The sequence below is a fragment of the Callorhinus ursinus genome, unplaced genomic scaffold (genome assembly GCF_003265705.2).
Source record: "Callorhinus ursinus isolate GAN/ISIS: 27379988/994484 unplaced genomic scaffold, GSC_fseal_2.0 scaffold53, whole genome shotgun sequence".
Classification (NCBI taxonomy): domain Eukaryota; kingdom Metazoa; phylum Chordata; class Mammalia; order Carnivora; family Otariidae; genus Callorhinus; species Callorhinus ursinus.
Window position 1 is genome coordinate 4,757,439 of NW_027397115.1, and position 22,991 is coordinate 4,780,429.

Here is a 22,991-nt window from a genome sequence, read left to right on the forward strand (position 1 = left end):
GTAATTAAACGAGGATGGGGTGGAGCTAAGGCACCATAGCCTACATAAGCCAACCAAAACGCAAGCCAAAGTCAATGCATGGGAATCCTGGAAAATGAAACTCAAGCACAACCAATCACGAGACGTTCTCAAATAAAGCAACCACTTAAACTAGAGTCAATCAAATAATTTCCTTGCTTTGCTTCCTCATCTTCTCTATAAAAACTTCTCCCTGGCTCTTGTCTGGGATCCTATCCCCAGAGCACCCCTAGCCACCTTTGGTTTGGCGCTGCCCAATTCAAACGACTATTGCTCAAATAAACTTGAAAACGTTAATGTGTCACCGTTTACCTTTCAACAAAGCTAAGACATCTTGGGCATATTATTTAGATTATTAAGGCTCCTTAAAGCCCAGTTTCCCCATCTATAAAATGGAACGAAGAATTATACTTACCTCGTGGACCCGTTGTGGAGATTAAGTAATACAGGTCAAGCACTTAGAATGGTGCTTGACAATAAATGAAAACCATTAGGAAGCCAAGTAGGACTCTAACTCTTTTTTGGTCGAACGTTTCTTTTTTAAAAGATCCTAAAGGAGGTTCTGACGTGTAGTTTACTACATTCAGCGACATTTCTTTACATGCTCATTAGCTCTAGACTTGCTTCAGCAATTTTGACTTCATTAAAATGATAATTATTTCTTTAATTCCATTTCCTTTATCTCCTTCTTCAACATAAGCCCCCATGTTGGCAGCCAAGGCCGCGGGAACCAGGGAGAACCTCTTATGAGACAGTTTTAGAAGAGAAAGGAAATAAAAACAAGAGCCAGCTAGAGTTAGGATAATAAACAGTGAAGAAATAGTCAAACGTTTGTGGCGAATCAGATTTTTAAAAGATGAATCTGAATACACCTGGGAGAAGGAGGTTGAGCTAACATAATGTGGAAAGTAGCTACACAGAACACAGAGAACACCAAAGCATTCCAGCAAAGCCATTAGCACTGTGTCATGTCTGTGTCCCTAATCCGCTAATTCTTAGCCAAATTCAACCTTCCGTCCCCCTCTCCCCCGATTTTTTTCCACCTCCAAGACAAACACATCCTAACCAGCAGTGTCCTTGGAAACCCCAACTAACTCGGATCCAATGGGGATTTTCGGTAGGCAGACCTGGATTTTAGCAGGTCCTTTGGGGCTTCATTGGTCAATCTCCATTTCGAGAAATTATGCATTTTTGGGAAGGAGCACAAATGAAAATGAACTTTTTTATGGCCCTGAGTAAAACTCACTTTTTTCCTAGAAAATACAGGAAAGATTTTTCTGGGGGAAAACTGTAATTTTAGAAGGGCCTAGCTCAGTGTCTGGCACTGAGAAAGTACACAATCAATATTAACTTGCCTCCCCTTATGGGAAGAATTCTATCACCAGGATAAGAGTTTATTCATCTATCCATTCAATTATCGCGTATTTTTCAAGCATGAGCTACGTGTAAGGCACAGATCTAGAGCCTGGGAAACAGGACAGCCAGATTTAGCAAAGAAAAATACAGAGCATGCCATCAAATTTCAATCTGAGATATACAATAAATAATTTTTAGTATATTTAGATCTCATGCAATATTTGGGAGATACTTACACTAAAAAACATAAATCATCATATATCAAATTTAACCAGATGCCCTATATGTATCAGGGAATACTACTGACAAGAGGGTAGTGACCGAGACACACACCATCCCTCCTTCCCATGCAGCCATAACCATTCTAGCTTCGGGACCTCCCAAGATGGAATTCCCATCTGGCAGATCCCAGTCGGAAAGACTGGGGCATAGACTGACCATCTCTTCAGAGGCACATGGCCACTGGGGACCCATTTAGCAGATGTCACTCTGTATTATAATTGCAACTTTATTTCCCTGTCATACTCCTCTGCACTTAAGGTGACAGGGCCTGTGTCTCTTTAGCCCTCTATCGCTGGATTCTATAGAGCACAGTGTCCGGAACTAGAAAATGCTCAGTCCAGACCAGCTGAATGAGCAAGTGGGCGAATGTATAACTGGTCGTCGCACTAATATCAAGGGCAATGCCAGACCGCTCATGACTCCTAAGGAAGACAGTCACATACCTTCATAAATACCGAAGATAGAAGAGAAAACCAGATCTCCAGAATCCAAAGAACACAGGGGTGAAGAATGCTCTTTTATTTTAAAATGTTTTACGAAGGGACTCCAAACAAAACAAAGGCTTTAAAAAAAAAAGGAAGGTGGGGGTAGGAGGAAGATGGTGTGAGAGCAAAACTGTAACCCTGAAGAGAAGACTAAAAGGTCCTTGGAAGTTATTTCTTAACCTAATAGGTAAGAGCCAGTCAAAGCACTGATTTAACTAATTGGCAACGTCATAAAAAATAACTTCCCGTAGTTAACCAGAACCGTGATATTAACAACTGAGGAATACGGTATCAATGAATAACAAATAATGAAGAGCCATTTTATTATCAGTACTGACTGTCATACAATTGAAACACTCAGAAGGAAAATCACAAGAATCCACAAAAGGATAGATTCAGAGAAGTGCAAGGGACATGGTATCTACAATAGAAAATCATTCTGTGGCATCGACTCCTTTCTGTCCAGCTGTAAAATAGGGAACAAAAAGTCGGTATCTATAGAGCATGTTTCAATCACGCTAAGATTTTTTTTAAAAAAAAAGAAAAAAGAAAGAAAAAGACAAATATTGCATTGCAGTTTCCCAATGACCACACAATTAGCCAGGACTTCCCGCCTCTTTCCATCGTGGCTCCCCTCGCTGTCATCCTGTGGCCTCCTGGTGGATCTGCGGCGGCCAACACATCACAAGTGTGTCACACAACGATTCTCGATTCTCAGCAGCTCCTGTCAGTGCTCCGATCGGTAGGCAGGAAAAGTCTCTGTCCGATGAAGCTTCAGAGGGCTGGCAACATCTTTTCCGAAAAGAATTTAAAACCGGCGGTTATATTTTAAGAAAGCACGCGATCAAATTAGCTAGCAACAGGTTTCTATAGCAGAGAAATAAGTAACATACAACATCAGATTTTTTTCCGAGGGCGCTCAAATAAGAGTCAGGAGAGACTACATGATTAACATCTCATTTGCACGTGGTCTTTGCACTGAGCTATGATCAGACTACTAGCGGTTACTTTCCTCCTTAATTTTTTATCTTCATCAACTCCTTGTTCAGGATATTGAAGGGAAATGAGAAGGAATCATAGGACTATGAAAACTTTTGTCTAGGACCCTCTTTGGAAACCGGACTAGAAATAAGGCAATCCTGGGGCGCCTGGGTGGCTCAGATGGTTGGGCGTCTGCCTTCGGCTCGGGTCATGATCCCAGGCTCCTGGGATGGAGTCCCGCATCGGGCTCCCAGCTCAGTGGGGAGCCTGCTTCTCCCTCCCCGCTTGTGCTCGCGTTCTCTCTCTGACAAATAAATAAATAAGTAAAATCTTAAAAAAAAAAAAAAAGAAAAGAAAAGAATACGCCAATATTATATTTATACTTAGGAAATTTTGTTGTAAGGACTCCTTAGGCTTTATTATTTCAGGCTTGGACTCCAAACCAAGACAAGTGAAGAAGTCAGGAAGGCAACACAGAGGGCCCATGTTAGCAGTCTCTGTGAGATAAGACAGAGGTTGGCAAACCTCGTCTATAAAGGGTCAGATACTAGATATTTTAGATTTTGCAGACCATACGGTCTCACTGCAACCACTCAACTCCACTGCCCACAGCATAAAAGCAACCACAATGAATACATGACGAATGGGCATGGATGCTCCAGCAAGACTTTGTTCACAAAATCAAGACGGCGGACGTCCTTTGGCCGGCAGTCCCTGGTTGGCCGATCCCCGTAGACAGAGCGCTTGATTTTATACAAACAAGAGGTTTTACTGCCACCTGCTGGCAGGAGTATTCAAAGTCATTAACACTGTTTCTCTGTGTCACACAGTGCGGGTATGTGTATGTGTGCAGTGGAAAGAAAATAGAATCTGTGTTCAAAATGGTTAGGAGGTTGGGTCTGAGCCCCGTGTCGGGTGTAGAGATTACTTAATGAGTTTGAGGACTACAGGTAAATATCCCATACATCTTCATTACAGTTTGATAAAAGTTCCCACAGGAAGTATACAAACAGTATGGATGCAAAACCCAAATCTTCGGTCAAGAACAAAGCCCTTCCTGAACTTTCATTTGTCGCTCCTTAGATTGTAAAAGTATGTGAGAAAAGTGACTGATAGTATTCACTTGGGGTCACATCAGAATGGAAGCACCTGCAGCCTCAATCCTCATGCCGGCTAACAGAATCTTTCTGGTTTGGTTTCAGTGCTATTTTTAGCTTAAAGCCAGGAAATGGATGGAATCACCTGCCCCACAGTTTTGCAGGTCACACAAAGGTCATGAGCTGGGACCAGCCCGTAGACCCCATCTCGGCCCAGACTTCTTCTCTGGCCTGCACGGGTCATAAAACGTTTGGAATTGACCGTCAAGAGTTAAATGACTTCCAACTTCCATAAAGGTGTCATTTCCCTGTTCTCTTGTCCTTTCTTCTGCCCCAGGGCTCCTGGGGTCCACCAGGGACCCCACCACGCCCATCCGTGCCCTGACTCACTGTTTGCACATCTTCCCTGATCCTGATAGACATGAGAGCTTGAGACTTTCATCTACCTGTTACCCTTCCATATCTGCTCAGATCTTAATCTATTCTCTCTTAACTGATGCACACACCACGTATGTGACTGTGTTAGAATTAATATTGAAAAACCAGTGTTGATGTCTCTGAAGTAGCGACTTGCTTCTAGGAATCTACCGTCGTTAAAAGAAAGATGTAAATTGCATGAGCTGGAACCAAGCCTCTGGAAGAGCTGTTTCCTTTCTATGGTATGTGTCTTTGAGACAGCCGTGGTGGCAGAATTTCTTCTCACAGGTAAGAACATATTATAAAAGAAAGGAGTTTTAACGCTAGTCCCTCCACCCACTAGCCATGTGACCTTGAGCAAGTACTTGACCTCCAAGGGTCTCAGGTTCTGCCTTCATGGAAATGGAGAACACAGTCCTGCTCTTTCCAACTCCAGGTGTTGCCAGGAGAACCATATATGGCAACGTGAAGGATGCCAGAAAGATGGTGACACAAACATCTGGTGCCAATCTCTGATTTCCTAAAATTATCTAAAGTCAAACCCGATAAATGATACCTATTTTCTTCTTGTTTATAAACAAGGGACACTGTCTTCCAAGGCAATTCCAATGGAAGGATTCTGGAACTATTAAGCAATGGAGCACCTTTGGAGTAAGAGAAAGATTCCTAAGAGGATAACTTTGAAAGGAAGTGACAGAGTTGAAGAAGGGCCCCCACTGAAGAGGGGCACCTCTTCTCTGCTGTCTCCTACCACCCCCAAGCAGGTCTTTAAGGAAGGCTATCTTCATAGAAGATACTCATTCAGTATGTCTTGTCTGCCTTGTGAGGAACAAACTGAGCACTTCACTAGTGGTCTGTTCATGTTTATTTACATTAAAAAAGGGGAGAACAGGTTTCGTGTGCAAATAAATCTGCAGAGCTCTAGTTTAAACAAAATTAAACAGATTCTTTACGGCAGGACATCTCGAAACCTTGAAAACAGTGATTGGCAAAGGCGAATTTAACCTAACATGGAGCATTTCTCCCCAACTTACTGGACTACAGTACTGTTCTGGGAAAGAGCCATATCTCCTGGGGCTAATACTCCACGGGACACACTTGGGAACCCACCGCTCTGTGGTTATTTTAGGCGATGCATTCCTGAAAGAATCCTGTGAATACAGTGTTCAACTTGATAAATGCTTCTCTTTCATGAATTTCCTCCAGGATTCGTGATAAACCTCTTTCACGTGTTGATTTTGTATATGCTCAATCCTAAAAGGCATTTCGATATGAAAACTGGAAATGGGGCAGGAGAGGCAGTGATGGTGGATTAAATAAGTCTTCACACACCAAGCTGTGTCAAAGCCAGCCCCTCTTCCCCACCACGGACGGGAATAATAAGAGAATAATTCCAAAACCAACCAGCAGGTGGCTCTGTAGGACTGAATTTGGAGAGGGATTGAGCTGTTCTCCAACCAGATGGACCAATGTCCCTGTAAGGGTCTGTATGTTTTCCAAGATGAGCTTCCAGATCTGTCATCTGGAAGTCATCCTGAAATATCCCCCAGGTAAATGAGCTGGCCAGAGGAGTCACAACTCACAAACACCATCAAAACAAGACATCATGGGCCATGTAACCTCAATGTGTGGCACACAACGATGGCATCCATTTTCCTCCAGTTTCGACTTTATTCTGGGGGTGCGGGGAGGGGACGGAGGAAGACAGGTAGCATAGGCAGACCAACACACAAACTTATCCTATTTGTCACGTCAGTGACCACCTCTGATAAAGCAGGTAATTAGGTAGTCTGAGAACTTTTTTTCTTAAGGTAACAAATTAATGGTAAATTGAGTCCCATATGACACACAGACCACATACTGGCCCTGTATCTCAATGAATACTGGTGACTCAAAAGCGATCCACAAGATAAAACAAATGTAGACAAATCAACGCAGAACATGTAGGTGAAGAAATCTCTCCATAAACATTGGTACAAATTAAATACAAAAATAAAACACATTCACTGACACAGGGAACAAAAGTATGTAGAAGCAAATAATCTGATGGAATAACTGGTACCAAAATATAAAGCAAAAAATAATAATAACTCTGAAACAATGATCATGCCATTTTCATGCATACAGATATTCTAAGATATTGGAGTACTCAGCAAGTATTATCAGTGTGCCAAACAGGGAAAAACTGTAAGAACTCAAATGGAAATTCATGTCCAATGAAGATCACAATGTGACAAAGAGCAACCAAGAGGAGCTTTAATGATCATCTTCAAAACCTAAAACACAATCATCTTCAAAACCCTATAGATTACCAATACAAAGCTTGAGAATTCATCAGCTCTGCAGGAAATCTGTGGTATTCATTCTCATTATGGTGGCCATTAATCTCACTAGAAATTAAGAAATCACTATCCTCAAATTACTGTTCCGGGACTCCTATGTCTGTGATCACTTGAAAAATCTAAACCAAGAAACTCGAACCTGATTTTGCAGTAATTCTAAAACTGCAACATATCCTAAGTATTCAGGTTAGCCCACTGTCAGCGCAGCTTCGCAAACACGCTATTCTAGGGAAATCCCACCATACATCACCTTTGATGTAAACTGACTTCTCAAATGACCACTCAGTATCTTAGGAATTAAGGTCACTTATCAATTTCCTCCCTATGAAGCCTACATCACTTTGGTTCCCAACTTTGCTTTGCAGGCCCGACATGCAGAATCTAAAATGACATACTTTCTTTGTGAAGATCATCTTGGTAAGTGTAGAAAGTCAAGTTACAAAGCAATTTAACAGCTTTGTGTGAATTTATGTTATTCATACTTCTTTAAACTTTCAATAATTACTATTTATCTGAAGGGGGGGAAATCGGAGGGGGAGACAAACCATGAGAGACGATGGACTCTGAGAAACAAACTGAGGGTTCTGGAGGGGAGGGGGGTGGGGGGATGGGTTACCCTGGTGATGGGTATTAAAGAGGGCACGTTCTGCGTGGAGCACTGGGTGTTATACGCAAACAATGAATCATGGAACACTGCATCAAAAACTAATGATGTAATGTATGGTGATTAACATAACATAACAAAAACATTTTAAAAAATAAAAATAATTACTATTTATCTTATTGTATATTAAAAAAAAAATAGCCAGTTGCTGGGCTCCTGGGTGGCTCAGTTGGTTAAGCGACAGCCTTCGGCTCAGGTCATGATCCTGGAGTCCCGGGATCGAGTCCCACATCGGGCTCCCTGCTCAGCGGGGAGTCCGCTTCTCTCTCTGACCCTCCCCCTTCTCATGCTCTCTCTCTCTCTCTCATTCTCTCTCTCTCTCAAATAAATAAAAACTTAAAAAAAAAAAAAAACATAGCCAGTTGCTATAATAGTATAAAGGCAGTGGCATACAATTTTCTTTACAAAAAGGAATTTATTTAAGGAGACGAGACTGCGTAAAATTGAATAATAGTGTAGGGGGTATGCATATGAGAAAAATGCTGATAATGTAATTCAAATATTGCAAAAATTTCTGAACATGCTAGGGAACAAATGGTCTTTGGGACAACCTGATCTCACCCAACTCTCTCTCTCTCTCTCTCTCTCTCTCTCTGTGGGTATGTCCTGGGAAGTAAGCCTGTTTACCAGTTATTTATGAGTGCAGTCACTCACACAGGCACTCAGGATATATTTTCTGAGCATCCACACTGTGCCATGCTCTCTGCGAGGGAGCAGAACTTACAGTCCCAAAGACTAGAATGTAAGTGCCCTCAGTACACATTCGTTCAACAAATAATCAGGATGGCCTCTGTGTCAAGGCACCGGGGGCATAAAATGATGAGGACAAAAGACCCAGCTGTCCTCGGCTTTACTGCTTCCTGGAAGAAGAGTCCTCTAGCCACACAATTCAACATGATGTGAGCACTGGGATAAAGACTCTAAAGAGGGGGGTCAGCACCCTCGTCCTGGGAGCACACATAATCAAGATCCCACGCCAGTTATACGGGAGTCCGGGAGGGTTACCCTGGAGTCGGGAGGTAAGACCTAGAGAGGAAAAAGAGTGACCTAGGATGCGCGGAGAGGCCCAGACTTCCAGGAAGAAAGAACGGGAAAAGCTCTCTGGGGCAGAAATGGCCACCAGGAAGGGCTGAAAAGGCTCAGTGACTAGCGAACGGTCAGTGCTATTTACGGCTGAGGCCACTGTTCCCTGTGGCCCTTCATTTGTTCTCAGATTCATTTATTTGACAGATTACTGCATAGGAACTAGGTGCCATCTAGCGCACGCCCGTCAAAGTTCTGGTGTCTTGCAGCTGATCATGCAAAGTTCTTCAGCAGGGGTCCGCCACAGAGGCCTATTTGTTTTTTATAACATGTGCACAAGCTATTCTTGCATACTGTAAACCATAAAAGCTGCATTTGAAGAGGTAAGAAAATGTTTAAAATTTTTTTCCAATTATTCCTGCTGTCCCCACCACGGGCCCTTCTGTATCCTGCTTCTGAGCCCACTTTTCTGGAAGACAGGCCTCCTAGGGTTTGCTTAGAGTCCCTGCAGAACCAGAACCCAGGACCCTGCCCCAGGGCATCCCTTTCCAACAGCACGTGGTTCCTAAGCTTGGGCATTGGGGAGAATCACCTGGAGGGCTGGATGAACACACAGATGGCTGGGCCCCGACCCCAGAGTGCCTGATCCTAGAACTTTCAGGATCCCGGAAGGGGCCTGAGCATTTGCCTTCTAGCAAGTTCCCAAGGGATGCTGATGCTGTTGGTGCCAAGTGCACTACTAGCCTGTTTTCTCGCAGCGTGGACCCCACCTTTCTTGCACACACCCCGTCAGGTGTTTGATCAAGGTGGTTTGCTCAGCCACTTCCTAAGATGGAGAAACTCTGCAGCCGAGGGCCCAAGAATCTGCATGTTAAACTATTTCCCCAGGACACTGTGATGGAGGACATGCCCCGGAGTGCGGCCTCGATGGGGGCCCTGGCCCTGGGGGGAAGGGGACAGCTGGGCTGGCTGCGCTCCCCCCACCCCACAGGGCTGCCAGGGGCACTGCCCGGGCACCTGGCCCCGTGCTTACCTTGCAGGTGGCAGAGCTGCCCAGCGCTGTGCTGTCGTGTGATATGCTGCCAGTAGGCGCTACGGGGCAGGGGCACCATGGTGCTCAGGGAGGCGGCCCGCTCGCTCATCTTCATCTGGAGCTGCATCAAAGGGAAGAAAGGAGTGTGTCAGCGACCCTGCGGCTGGTAAAGACTTGACTGAGAACTGGGGCGCTGGGAGTCAGAACGTCAGAGCAGCTGGTGGGCAAATCAATGGGCATTTCCTCACCTAGCCGTGGGGTCAGCTATTGTTTTTGCTTAGTTAGCAGCATCCGTTCTTCCCCCTGCTGGCAACAGTGTGTCCACTTTCCTCTGGAGAACCTCCCCCCAGCTCAGCTCAATCCATCCAGTTACAGGGGGCTGACCTCACCACTGATTCTAGGGGTGGTTGGTGACCCAAGTCAGGCCAGTAAGACACAACCCCTGGGAACACTTATTAGAACTTTTGTGGAAGAGAAAATCAACAGAGGTAAGCCAAGGGTTTTTGCCTGTGTGGTTCACTGCTCTCTCGCCAGGTCGAGAATATTTCCTGGCACGTGGTAGGTGCACAATAAATAGAACGCGTTGCATTGAATGAATGGGCTTCCTTGTGGGGCTGCTGAGGACAGGAGATGGACAGGAGCCTGCCTTGGAACAACGAAGGGAGAGCCTGCCAGTCAATGAACTGATTCCGAGGAAGACAGCCAAGAAAAGGGGGTGACCTTGGATCCCACCTAAACCTGGAAACTAGCCCTGGACTTCTCAATTATATGAGCCAATTATCTCTTTTCAGTCCAAGCTGATTTGAATTGGGTATTCTGTCACTAGCATCAGAACAAAACACTGTCTGCTCTTCCAAGCGCCTGATCCCTGTTCCAGATACTGAGGGAGGGAAGGGGAAGCCGGGGCTCTTGGGCCCACATCCTGGGGAGTCGTCTGTGGCCTGTCTGACACACTGGCGGGATTGGCCTTACAAGGGAAGTTTCAGAGAGAAGGTGGCCTCATAGGATGGGTAGGAGTTGAGTAGAAGGACAGGTACACAGGGACAACACATCTGGAAGAGCATGAGTGTGATGTGAGGCAGCCCTCCCTGCCCCCCTCTCATCTCAGCCCGGTCTAAATGCAATCATGGTTTAGTTTTATTACACATTAACAGGAGAAGGGACTACTTGCAATGTTTGATTTCCCGGAGTTGTCTGAATATCAAATAACCCACCTCAGTTTTACAAATGTGCCCAGAAATACACAGATCTGCACAAGCTTATGCAGTGAGACCTAGTTTGCAAGCATCGCAAACCAACCAGAGGCAGCTCGAGTCTCTACTGCTGAGGACCTGGTTATTTGCACTGAGACACGAGGACATACTTGGCAATGGCAAACCAGAGGAAGGTAGATTCACGTCAACGAAAAAGGAAACATTTATGTATTGTATTGTTAGGGAAACAGTGAGTTGCAGACCACTGTATCTAGTGGAATGTCATTTTAATTGCTTGTATGAGAAGCACTGACATTAAATGCCTGCCCACTTGGGTTGTATTAGAGTCAGTAATTGCTCAGCACCTATCTAGCACAAACTAGGTACAGGAAAAAAATGAGGGGTATAATTATTATTATTATGAATTGCAAGGCCCATTTAGAGATTTTTTTTTTTTTTTTTTAAGAAAACTCTCCATTCTACACACCTCAACAGTATGGTAGATCCAGGCCCAATATCTGTCTATTCATTCAGTAAAGCTGAAATAATAGGAGGCTTCATACCCCGCTGACCAAAACTCATTCTAGTTGATGAGATTAAACTTGAAAAAAAGATTAGAGCCATTTATTCCAAAGATAATTTAATTTACATGCGTTGCATTTACATGCGATGGATTGACTTCTCCATCCTATCACAATAGGACAATTACCAGAATGTGTCCCCAGGTAGAATTAGCACTAGGTTTCATGGGGACATTTTCTTCCCCAAACATGTCCTGTCGGATCAAAAGGGCAACGAGCCGAGCACAAAGCTAGTAGAAAAGTTCTGTTTCTCTATTTCTATACATGTGAAAGTCTCAAAGCTTAAGAGCAAAAAACAAAAACAAAGAAGCAGAAATCTATTTTCCAGTGACTTCCGGTGACATTCAACCTCATTTACATGGAACACAAAAAGAAAGAAAGAAAGAAAGAAAGAAAGAAAGAAAGAAAGAAAGAAAGAAAGAAAGAAAGAAAGGAAAAGAGCTGGATTTCCAAGGTACTGATTATTGGATTTTCTTAATAAAAAGATACTCTATTTAATACAATAACAAATTTAATATAAAGAAAACATTCGGGAAATAGCCATCCCTTCAAATTATTCACTGCAGTACCATGAATATATTTCTGCAGGCCAGCATGATTTGACTGTATTTTTGGAAAGCTTATTTAGGAACAAGAATGCAATGACACCAACATCATGTTTCATGGAGAACATTACACAGCCTGGCTCTCTCTTTCTTCCTCAACCCTTTGGGAGATTACCGTAGTTCATGAGAAAAGGGGCATCTTAATTGTCTCCAGAGAAAAATAATGGAAAAAAAAATCTTATTTAACAATTGGTGAGAAGTCATTTGGTGAGATAACTATCAGGGAAGTTTCCACCCTCATTCTTTATTGCTTCAAGGCACTCTGAGTCTTAGTCTCGACATCCAGCTGCAGGGGACATGAGTGGATGCTCATTGACACTGCAGGTGGAAATACAAGTAACGCTACATTTTCAGATGATTTAAAACTAGGTCATCTTGAGTACATGGAGAGACCATTGCATTCTTCCTCCTTTTTCTTTTTTAACCTAACACACTTTTATATAGTTTGGTTTTTCTTGTTTATAAAAATCATAGTAATTTCACATTAAGGAGTAAAAAAATAGACGACCCCAAACCGTAAACATTTGAAGTACAGCTATTTCTGCCATAAGGAGACATGGACATTTCTGAAAAACCTCCCCATCTGCAATTCTTTTGGGAAAATCGGCTTATGGGACAACCCCTCAAAATGTATGCTTTCTACGCAAAGGAATCGCTCCTCTGAGAGGCAGCCTGGAGGCTTAGAGGCTGGAGGTTTTGCAGGGGTTGTTTAAACACACACACACACACACACACACACACACACACACATTTGGTTAGAAATGCTGTCCTCAGAAGTCCAGGCTATGCAGATACAGCGTAAGCTCTTCCCCAACGGTGTGCCCTGCTGGCTGTGTAGCCCCGTGAACAAGAGCTGGTCCAGAGCTGTACAAGGTCGGGGGGGGGGGATGCACCTCTCCGGGTAGAGCCTTTGGTGCCTCTGCTCATTTCTTATCTTCTTAAACTCTAGCTGGAAGAGGCTCTGCTGTGCAGTAGTTTACTGAGGGCTTTTCCCTTTCCGCTAAAGCTTATAATTCTACTCCTGCTATTCTGGGCTTCCCTTGCCTAGAAAAAAGAAAAGTGGTTGTTTTTTTGTTTCTGATTTTGTTTTTTGCACCAACACACTTTGATATTAGAATGAATCATTCTCCAATTTATCAAATGCATCTGAACTCAATGTGAATACGGAAATGGTGTTTTAAGTAGAACTGTCTACCATATCTGATAGTCTTGTTCCCACCTTTTCATTAAATAGGTATCCTTGAACTCTATATATATTTAAAAAAAAACAGAAAAATTATCCAAACCATCCATTTTGCATCCTGCGACTATTAGGAAAGTTTAATACAGTCATGGAACATCAAACTACAGGAATATCCAGCCCAGCCACCCGTGGTAAGAAGCCAACAAATCAGTACCCGAGTTTACACAGCAAGGTGGTAGCTGGCCCTTGTGTCCCAGGACCTGAACTCCATCTCTCAGAACCTACTGACCAGCACCTATTTGTTCTCCATGTTTGTTCAAGTTCGAGGTCACATTCAAATCGCCTCCTAAAGCCATGGCTGCCAAGTGGGGAGCAGTCTTTACACGTGCACATGAACATGCTAAGTTTGATTTTTCCAGAGATGATAAATTTACAAGGTTTGGCCACCTGAGTAAATAAATGGAAAGAACATTTCTTCAGCTTATCATCAAATACTTGTTGATTTTGAGACTCAGTCTATAACCACAAAGAGCTTGTGTCTAAGACAATACAGTTTAAGTGTAAAGCAGAGGAAATCTGGGTGCCATGGGATGACAGGAAAAGGGCATCAAAATCTGAGCAGCAGGGGAGCAAGATGGCGGAGGAGTAGGAGACCTGGATTTCGTCTGGTCTCAGGAATTCAGCTGAATGGGGATCAAACCATTCTGAACACCTACGAACTCAACAGGAGATCGAAGAGGAGAGTAGCAACAACTCTGAACAGAGAAGCGACCACTTACTGGAAGGTAGGACGTGCGGAGAAGTGAATCCGAGGCGATATTCGGGAGGATAGACGGCGGGGGAGGGGCCTCCGCCGGCCGCTTCTGGCAAGTGCTAGAGCCGCGGAGCACAAAATCGGAACTTTTAGAAGTCGGCTCCGCTGAGGGACGTCACTCCAGTGGCTAAGCGGGGGGGTGGAACCCTCGCGGGACAGTGTGGTCTCAGGACCCTCGGGATCACAGAAAGACCGGGGGTGCCTGAGTGCGACAGAGCTCCCAGGGATTGGAGCGGGGAAGCCAGCTGCAGAGACGGAGCCAAGGCGCGGGCTCTCAGCTTGGGGTGGCCATAAACTGTGATCCGCGGCCCAGTCGGGCCACTGCTCCTCCAGCAGGGACCCAACAAGCGACAGATCTGGGGAGACTCCCCTCCCTCCCCGGGGAGGAGCGGCGCGGGAGCGCACCGCAGGGATCTGCTGGGTTTGGAGACTCCACACGGGGTCGGGTGCCAGACATAGAAACGCTCGGTCACAGGCCGGGTGAGCACGGAGTGCGGCCGGAGACCAGGGACAGGAGTGACTGCTTTTCTCTGGGGGCGCACTGAGGAGCGGGGCCCCGAGTTCTCAGCTCCTCCGGGTGGAGATTGGGAGGCCACCATTTTCACCCTGGTCCTCCAAAGCTGTACCGAGAGCTTGCAGGGAACAAAAGCTCCTGAGAGCAAACCGGAGCACCTTGCTTAGCCAGGACCAACAAGGGCGGGGCAATTCCAGCTCCAGCAAAGATATTTGGGAACCACGGCAACAGGCCCTTCCCCCAGAAGATCGGCAGGAACAGCCAGCAAGCCAAGACCAAGTTTACCGATCAAGGAGAACGGGAGAACTCCAGCGCTAGGGGAATACTGCACATAGAATTCATGGCTTTTTTTAAAATGATTCATTAGTTTGTCAAAGTTAATTTTTTTAACTGTTTTTTTTTTAATTTTTCTTTTTGCCTTTTTCAACCAACATCTTATCAATCCCTTTTTTAAAAAAACATTTCTTATTTTTCATTTTTAGAGTCATATTTTTATCCCTTCATAATAGTTACCCTTATTTTTGGCATATATATATATAAGTTGTTCTCTCTTTAAAATTTTAAGATACAGTTTCTTCTAACAGATCAAAATATACCCTAAATCACTGGTGTATGGCTTTGTTCTAGTCTCCTGCCTGATCACATTCTCTCCCTTTTTTTTCAAATCTTCATTATTTTTTCAAACAATTTCCAAACACATTTTATGAGGCCACCATTACCTTGATCCCAAAACCAGACAAAGACCCCATCAAAAAGGAGAATTACAGACCAATATCCTTGATGAACATGGATGCAAAAATTCTCACCAAAATCCTAGCCATAGGATCCAACAGTACACTAAAAGGATAATTCACCATGACCAAGTGGGATTTATCCCTGGGCTGCAAGGTTGGTTCAACATCCGCAAATCAATCAACATGATACAATACATTAACAAAAGAAAGAACAAGAATCATATGATCCTCTCAATAGATGCAGAAAAAACATTTGACAAAGGACAGCATCCTTTCTTGATCAAAACTCTTCAGAGTATAGAGAGGGTACATACCTCAATATCATAAAAGCCATCTATGAAAACCCTACAGCGAATATCATTCTCAATGGGGAAAGGCTGAGAGCTTTTCCCCTAAGGTCAGGAACACGGCAGGGATGTCCACTATCACCAGTGCTATTCAACATAGTATTGGAAGTCCTAGCCACAGCAATCAGACAACAAAAAGAAATCCAAGGCATCCAAATCGGCAAAGAGGAAGTCAAACTCTCACTCTTTGCAGAAGATATGATACTGTATGTGGAAAACCCAAAAGACTCCACCCCAAAACTCCTAGAACTCATACAGGAATTCAGTCAAGTAGCAGGCTATAAAATCAATGCACAGAAATCAGTGGCATTCCTATACACCAACAACAAGACAGAAGAGAGACAAATCAAGGAGTCGATCCCATTTACAGTTGCACCCAAAACCGTAAGATACCTAGGAATAAATTTAACCAAAGAGGCAAAGGATCTGTACTCAGAAAACTATAAAATACTCAGGAAAGAAATTGAAGAAGACACCAAGAAATGGAAAAACGTTCCATGCTCATGGATTGGAAGAACCAACATTGTGAAGATGTCAATGCTACCTAGAGCAATCTACACATTCAATGCAATCCCCATCAAAATACTATCCACTTTTTTCAAAGAAATGGAACAAATAATCCTAAAATTTGTATGGAACCAGAAGAGACCCCGAATAGCCAGAGGAATCTTGAAAAAGAAAAGCAAAGCTGGCGGCATCACAATTCCGGACTTCCAGCTCTATTACAAAGCTGTCATCATCAAGACAGCATGGTACTGGCACAAAAACAGACACATCGATCAATGGAACAGAATCGAGAGCCCAGAAATGGACCCTCAACTCTATGGTCAACTAATCTTTGACAAAGCAGGAAAGAATGTCCAATGGAAAAAAGACAGTCTCTTCAACAAATGGTGTTGGGAAAATTGGACAGCCACGTGCAGAAGAATGAAACTGGACCATTTCCTTACACCACACAAAAATAGACTCCAAATGGTTGAAAGACCTAAACGTGAGACAGGAGTCCATCCAAATCCTAAAGGAGAACACAGGCAGCAACCTCTTCCACCTCAGCCGCAGCAACTTCTTCCTAGAAACATCGCCAAAGGCAAGGGGAGCCAGGGCAAAAATGAACTATTGGGATTTCATCAAGATAAAAAGCTTTTGGGCGCCTGGGTGGTTCAGTTGGTTGGGCGACTGCCTTCGGCTCAGGTCATGATCCTGGAGTCCCGGGATTGAGTCCCACATCGGGCTTCCTGCTCAGCAGGGAGTCTGCTTCTCCCTCTGACCCTCTTCCCTCTCGTGCTTTCTATCTCTCATTCTCTCTCTGAAATAAATAAATAAAATCTTTAAAAAAAAAAAAAGATAAAAAGCTTTTGCACAGCAAAAGAAACAGTCCACAAAACCAAAAGACAACCGACAGAATGGGAGAAAATATTTGCAAATGACATATCAGATAAAGGGCTAGTATCCAAAATCTATAAAGAACTTATCCAACTCAACCCCCAAAGAACAAATAATCCAATCAAGAAATGGGCAGAAGACATGAACAGACAGTTTTCCAAAGAAGACATCCAAATGGCCAACAGACACATGAGAAAGTGCTCAACATCACTCGGCATCAGGGAAATCCAAATCAAAACCTCAATGAGATACCACCTCACACCCGTCAGAACGGCTAAAATTAACAAGTCAGGAAACAACAGATGTTGGCGGGGATGCGGAGAAAGGGGAACCCTCCTACACTGTTGGCGGGAATGCAAGCTGGTGCAACCACTCTGGAAAACAGTATGGAGGTTCCTCAAACAGTTGAAAATAGAGCTACCATACAATCTAGCAATTGCACTACTGGGTATTTACCACAAAGATACAAATGTAGGGACCCGAAGGGGTACGTGTACTCCAATGTTTATAGCAGCAATGTCCACAACAGCCAAACTGTGGAAAGAGCCAAGATGTCCATCGACAGATGAACAGATAAAGAAGAGGTGGTATATATACACAATGGAATATAATGCAGCCATCAAAAGGAATTAGATCTTGCCATTTGCAATGATGTGGTTGGAACTGGAGGGTGTTATGCTGAGTGAAATAAGTCAATCACAGAAAGACATGTATCATATGACCTCACTGATATGAGGAATTCTTAATCTCAGGAAACAAACTGAGGGTTGCTGGAGTGGTGGGGGGTGGGAGGGATTGGGTGGCTGGGTAATAGACATTGGGGAGGGTATGTGCTATGGTGAGCGCTGTGAATTGTGGAAGACTGATGAATCACGGATCTGTACTTCTGAAACAAATAATGCAACATATGTTAAGAAAAAAAAGAAGAAGAAGATAGCAGGAGGGGAAGAATAAAGGGGAGTAAGTCTAGGGGGAGACGAACCATTAGAGATGATTGACTCTGAAAAACAAACTGAGGGACTAGAGGGGAGGGGGGTGGGGGGATGGGTTAGCCTGATAATGGGTATTAAAGAGGGCACATTCTGCGTGGAGCACTGGGTGTTACGCACAAACAATGAATCAGGGAACACTACATCAAAAACTAATGATGTAATGTATGGTGTTTAACATAACAATAAAAAATTATTTAAAAAATTAAACTGTGTATATAACATGCAATTGTATAAATGTTATTCAAGTCATAACAGATGTGTTACTCAAGACTCATCACTTCCTGGGTATTTTACTATCATCTATGCTGAGATTATTTGAGTCGGTTACATCTACCTGGTAGAAACACTGTAAAATAGCATGCTTCTCTATGTCATTTCCCAACTCTGTGTACAAACGCGTGCACTGTTTTTCAGAGAGCCAGTTATTAAACATTTGCGAGCACATGAGTGAATCCAACCCATAAGGGTAAAGAAGGGCCTGGCAGCCAAATAGGGAGTACAGATAGGCTGTGTGTGGTCTGTGTGCACCCCATTTCCCCAGTTCTCACCTGGCTGATGCCTACCTTCCCGTCAGGAGTCAGCTCAGGAACGCCTCAACGTTTTCCTGACATCTCTTCTCCCTTAATGACATCTAGTGCTCCTACCAGATATCTCTAGCTCTATTCTTTTTTTTTTTTTAAAGATTTTATTTATTTGAAAGAGAGGGAGAGAGAGAGCGTGTGTGCACAAACATGAGTGGGGGGAGGGATGGAGCAGAGGGACAAGCAGACTCCCTGCTGAGCGGGGAGCCCCACTTGGGGCTCCATGCCAGGACCCTGAGATCATGACCTGATCTTAACCGACAGATCCGCCCAGGCGCCCCTCATGCTCCATTGCTACTCTCATCATCTCATTATTTTTTGATAGTTGCTAGACTACCCCAGCTCTACTGCAGACCATAAACTCTTGGGAAACGGTGAGTATATATTTTATCTCCATATCCCCAGCACCTCATTAGGGCCTCCCATGGCTTCACAAATACAGAATGGATGAATGAATGCGTGAACAAAGGAATGAACCCCACTTTTGCCCAGGTAGCAGGGAATAGTTTTCAGAAATCAATCCTAGTCAACCCAGCAAATGAGAAGCACCGTTAGCCCAAGGCTGAATTCCTGCGGAAGCTCTAGGTCCAGGTTAAATTAACGTGGCTTTCACTGGCTGTGGGAGACGTACTAATAAGACTCTGCTCCATCCTACTTTGCTATTCAAGTGATGAGCTGCAGCAAGGCCTCAGGGAAAGATCTGCCTACGTGCAGGCAGATGCACAATTGGCCAGTCCAGCAGCAGGGGCGTTCAACTCTACCCATTTATTCATTCTATTAGCAGTGTTAGCTCAAGATCCCACCAGGGAAGAAAGACAGGCTTCGTGAAAGTCAAACAAATGCCGTCTTGTACTTGAACACTTGAACTTTCTCCCTAAACAGAGGGATGCACATAGGTCTCTTCCTAACCCAGGCTAAGTGAGTTCTGATGCTGCCCCTTGGCCGGAAATACTCAACCAATCAATGGTTGTAACAGATAGGGTTTCAAAGGCACAAAAACACTATGTTGCTGGGAAGAGAGGTTGACCATAGAGTCAGAGACCATGCTCCAGTTTAGGCTGTGCTCTACAAGAACTGTGGGATATGGGACACATCCTCCTCTTAATCTGAGCCTCAAGGTGCCCTTTCTCATAGAACTTCCCTTTTAATGAGACAAACTAAACGCATAAAAAGTAATCAGATTGCGGCACAAAAGAATGAGGTCCTGCTAACTGCTACCACATAGATGAAGCTGAAAACATGATGTCAGGTGAATGAAGCCATTTGCAAGAGACCATTATGTTGTATGAGTCCATTTATACGAAATGTCCAGAAGAGGTAAATCCAGAGAGAAAGAGAAGGTAAATTAGTGGTTGCCTATGGCTGGGCAGGTGATGGCTACAGGAGACAAGTTTCTTTTTGGGGTGCTGAAAATATTCTGGAGTTGATGGTGGTGATGGAGACAACTTTGTGAACATAGTGAAACCGCTTAAACTGTACAGTTTAAAGGGCGTATGGTATGGTATGTGAATTAAATCTAAGTAAGCTGTCCTCAGAAAAATAAAATCAGATAGTAGTAGGTGCTATCCAGACTATTAAAGAATTCATGATATAATAAGTTAGTGGGAGATGACTTCTGGTCAATCAGTCCCAGGGGAAGTGACATTTAAGCTTGAGTGACACCTGGCCCAAGCATGGTCGCCTATCATTATCATTGTCAATAACAAAGACAGATCCTTTTAAAGACTTCCCAAGGCTCACAGTGAGGGAAATGCTGATTGCCCAGGCCCTTCTCTAATAATGACGGGCAAAACATATCAATCCTCTTGGGAGAGAAAAAAATCGCTTCTTGGTGAGAAAAACAAACAAACAAAAAACTGCCCTCCTCACCACCAATCACATTTTTGGTGTCTGTATTCTTCATTTGGTCTGGCTGACACCTGTTGCTCAAGCACTTCTTTTATGAGTGGGAGACCAGGAGTACAGAGCAGTGTTGAGTCTCAGCCGAAATACGCCACCATATTGTCCTTCTCCGGAGTCCAACTATTTTACGGCAGAGCATTGTGTTTGTCGAAATTGAACAGCACGACAGGATGTAGCTGTCTGCTGCTATGGTGGAGCATATGAATACCATATGCTCACTCCCTCCTCCTCATGCTCTTAAACTTGCACCAGGTTGCTCCTTCAAGCAACTAGAGCAGGGGTGTGGCAAGAGCAACTTTGCATATGCAAATCAGATCGTAATTTTCCATCTCCTCCACCTGGGTCCTGAAGTGATGGAACCAGGACACAGTTTTGACAACGAGATTCAGCTGTGAGTCAGAGCCGCCTCTCTGCCAGGATGTCTGCTAACCTGACAGACTTCCAGAGCTCATGCAGTTCTGAGAGTATCCCCAGTTTAGGTATATATAAACCAACTTATTTTCTACAGATATTTTAAGCACAAAATGTGGGCAAAGTTGAGTCAGAGGGACAATTCAAGAGAGAAATAGTAAAACTGTGTTCCCAAAAAAGTCGGCATCTCAATGTCTCCTTTATTCCACTCACCACTCAGCTTTGGTAACACCACCCTCCCTGTTCACTAACATTCTCCATTGGGCTTCCTGAACAAGGCCTTCATCTTCTGCCTACTTATTCTCCAGTGAAAAGAATATTTGAAAATAGGCCTTACCTGTGCTTTCCAGACCCTGGGTCAACTGTTCTCCAACCTTAGCAAGCAGAAGAATCACCTGGAGGATGCATTCAAATGCAGATTCCTGGGCCCCACCCACCAGGAATTTGCATTTCTACCAAGTCTCCAGATGGTTCTATCTTACTGGTCCAGGGACCACACTTTGAGAACTACTGTCCTATGTCCTTTGGACCAATCATGCTGGGGGGAAAAAAGTTTTCCACTGTGGTAAGAGCCCAAACTTGACCAAAAATTGGGGAAAAGTCTGGAAGCTGCCACTAATAATTGCATGACTCTAGGCTAGTTATTTAACCTCCTTTACTCCTTACTATCTCATCAGTAAAAAAAGAGAGAGGAAAAAAAAAACAGCTTCTACTTCGCAGCTAATTTTAAGAACATCCATGGCTTATTGTGCGGTTCCATAAATTTAGCATTACTGTAATTAAGCCCATATCAATCAAAATATTGTCTTTAGCAAGAGTTTCTGAAAAGGGTCCTAATAGGAACATTCACATCTTTTTAAACCTAAATATCTGATACTGGACTGTTCCTGGCTTCACGACAGAAGCTTTAAAAAGTATTCAGGCAACAACCGCAAAAAAAGCCACCCAATTAAGTCAAAAACACAAATACGTTTAGAGAATACATTTAATCACCTGTTCCCAGTTAGTACACGATGCATTCAATGAATAAGTATGAACAAAGCTCTTAGTGTGGGCACATGGAATAACTATAGGAAAAGGAGAAAATCCACAAGCGTCCCCCTAAAACCAAAGTCTCCCTCTCCCCCACCTTGGGGAGCTTAAAATCTCCAAGGCACCTCTACCTATATATCTGGTAGCATTTTGCTTAGTACCTAAAAGGGGGTGGGAGGGAGGTCCACATTTTGTTTATGATCCATTTCTTTAAAACTTGTAATAAATTGTATTCTTTCTTCCCTAGTACTGATATATTTTTATGTTCAGGTAATACACAAAAGAATATAAGGTAGATTTGAAATATGCCCTATATACATCATCTAGGAAAAACAAAAGCAAAGAAATAAAGAGAACTTTTAACATGTTAATAATTACCTTCCAGTCTTTTTTTTTTAATGTGCATACATAATGTGTATTTAACACAAACTGCATGACTGTGGATATGCTGTTATACCATCCTCTTTTTTACATTTCATATATTGTGAATAGACCTTAACGTTCCTAACCACTACTGTCTTCTACATGGCCATTTTAATGTCTGCGTCACAGCCCATCCTTTGCCTGTGCCGTACTTTATTTTCTCGTTTCCTTAATCATTTCTAATTTACCAGATGAGATCGTGGAATTAAATTTTTTTTAAAGATTTTATTTATTTATTTGACAGAGAGAGACACAGCGAGAGAGGGAACACAAGCAGGGGGAGTGGGAGAGGGAGAAGCAGGCTTCCCGCTGAGCAGGGAGCAGCCCGATGTGGGGGGCTTGGTCCCAGGAGCCTGTGGTCATGACCTGAGCCGAAGGCAGATGCTTAACAACTGAGCCACCCAGGCGCCCCAAGATCATGGAATTAAACTCTGACCCAATCTCCTTCCTAACATTTTTTTTTCTGCTAACCACAATTTTTATTCTGGGACCCACTCTATCAACAACTATTCCAATAACCAGTTTTTAAATTCATTTTAAAATTTAATTTTAATTTACAAGTCAAATTGGATTTTAGAGTGACTCAAAAATTACTTTT

At 43.5% G+C, this 22,991-nt stretch overlaps 1 protein-coding gene across 2 annotated transcripts in view; it reads right to left on the minus strand.

Moving 5' to 3' along the window:
- Positions 1–2,172: 2,172 nt before the first annotated feature.
- The window catches only part of DOK5 (docking protein 5), a 178,056-nt gene continuing 157,237 nt past the window's right edge, over positions 2,173–22,991 (minus strand). For both annotated transcript variants that reach the window (XM_025853378.2, XM_073883930.1), the window contains 2 exons: positions 9,699–9,819; positions 2,173–2,933 (listed from right to left, as the gene is read on the minus strand). In XM_025853378.2, the coding sequence (XP_025709163.1) occupies positions 2,869–2,933; positions 9,699–9,819 (186 nt within the window). In that variant the 3' untranslated portion in view covers positions 2,173–2,868. The remainder of the gene's footprint in view (positions 2,934–9,698; positions 9,820–22,991) is intronic.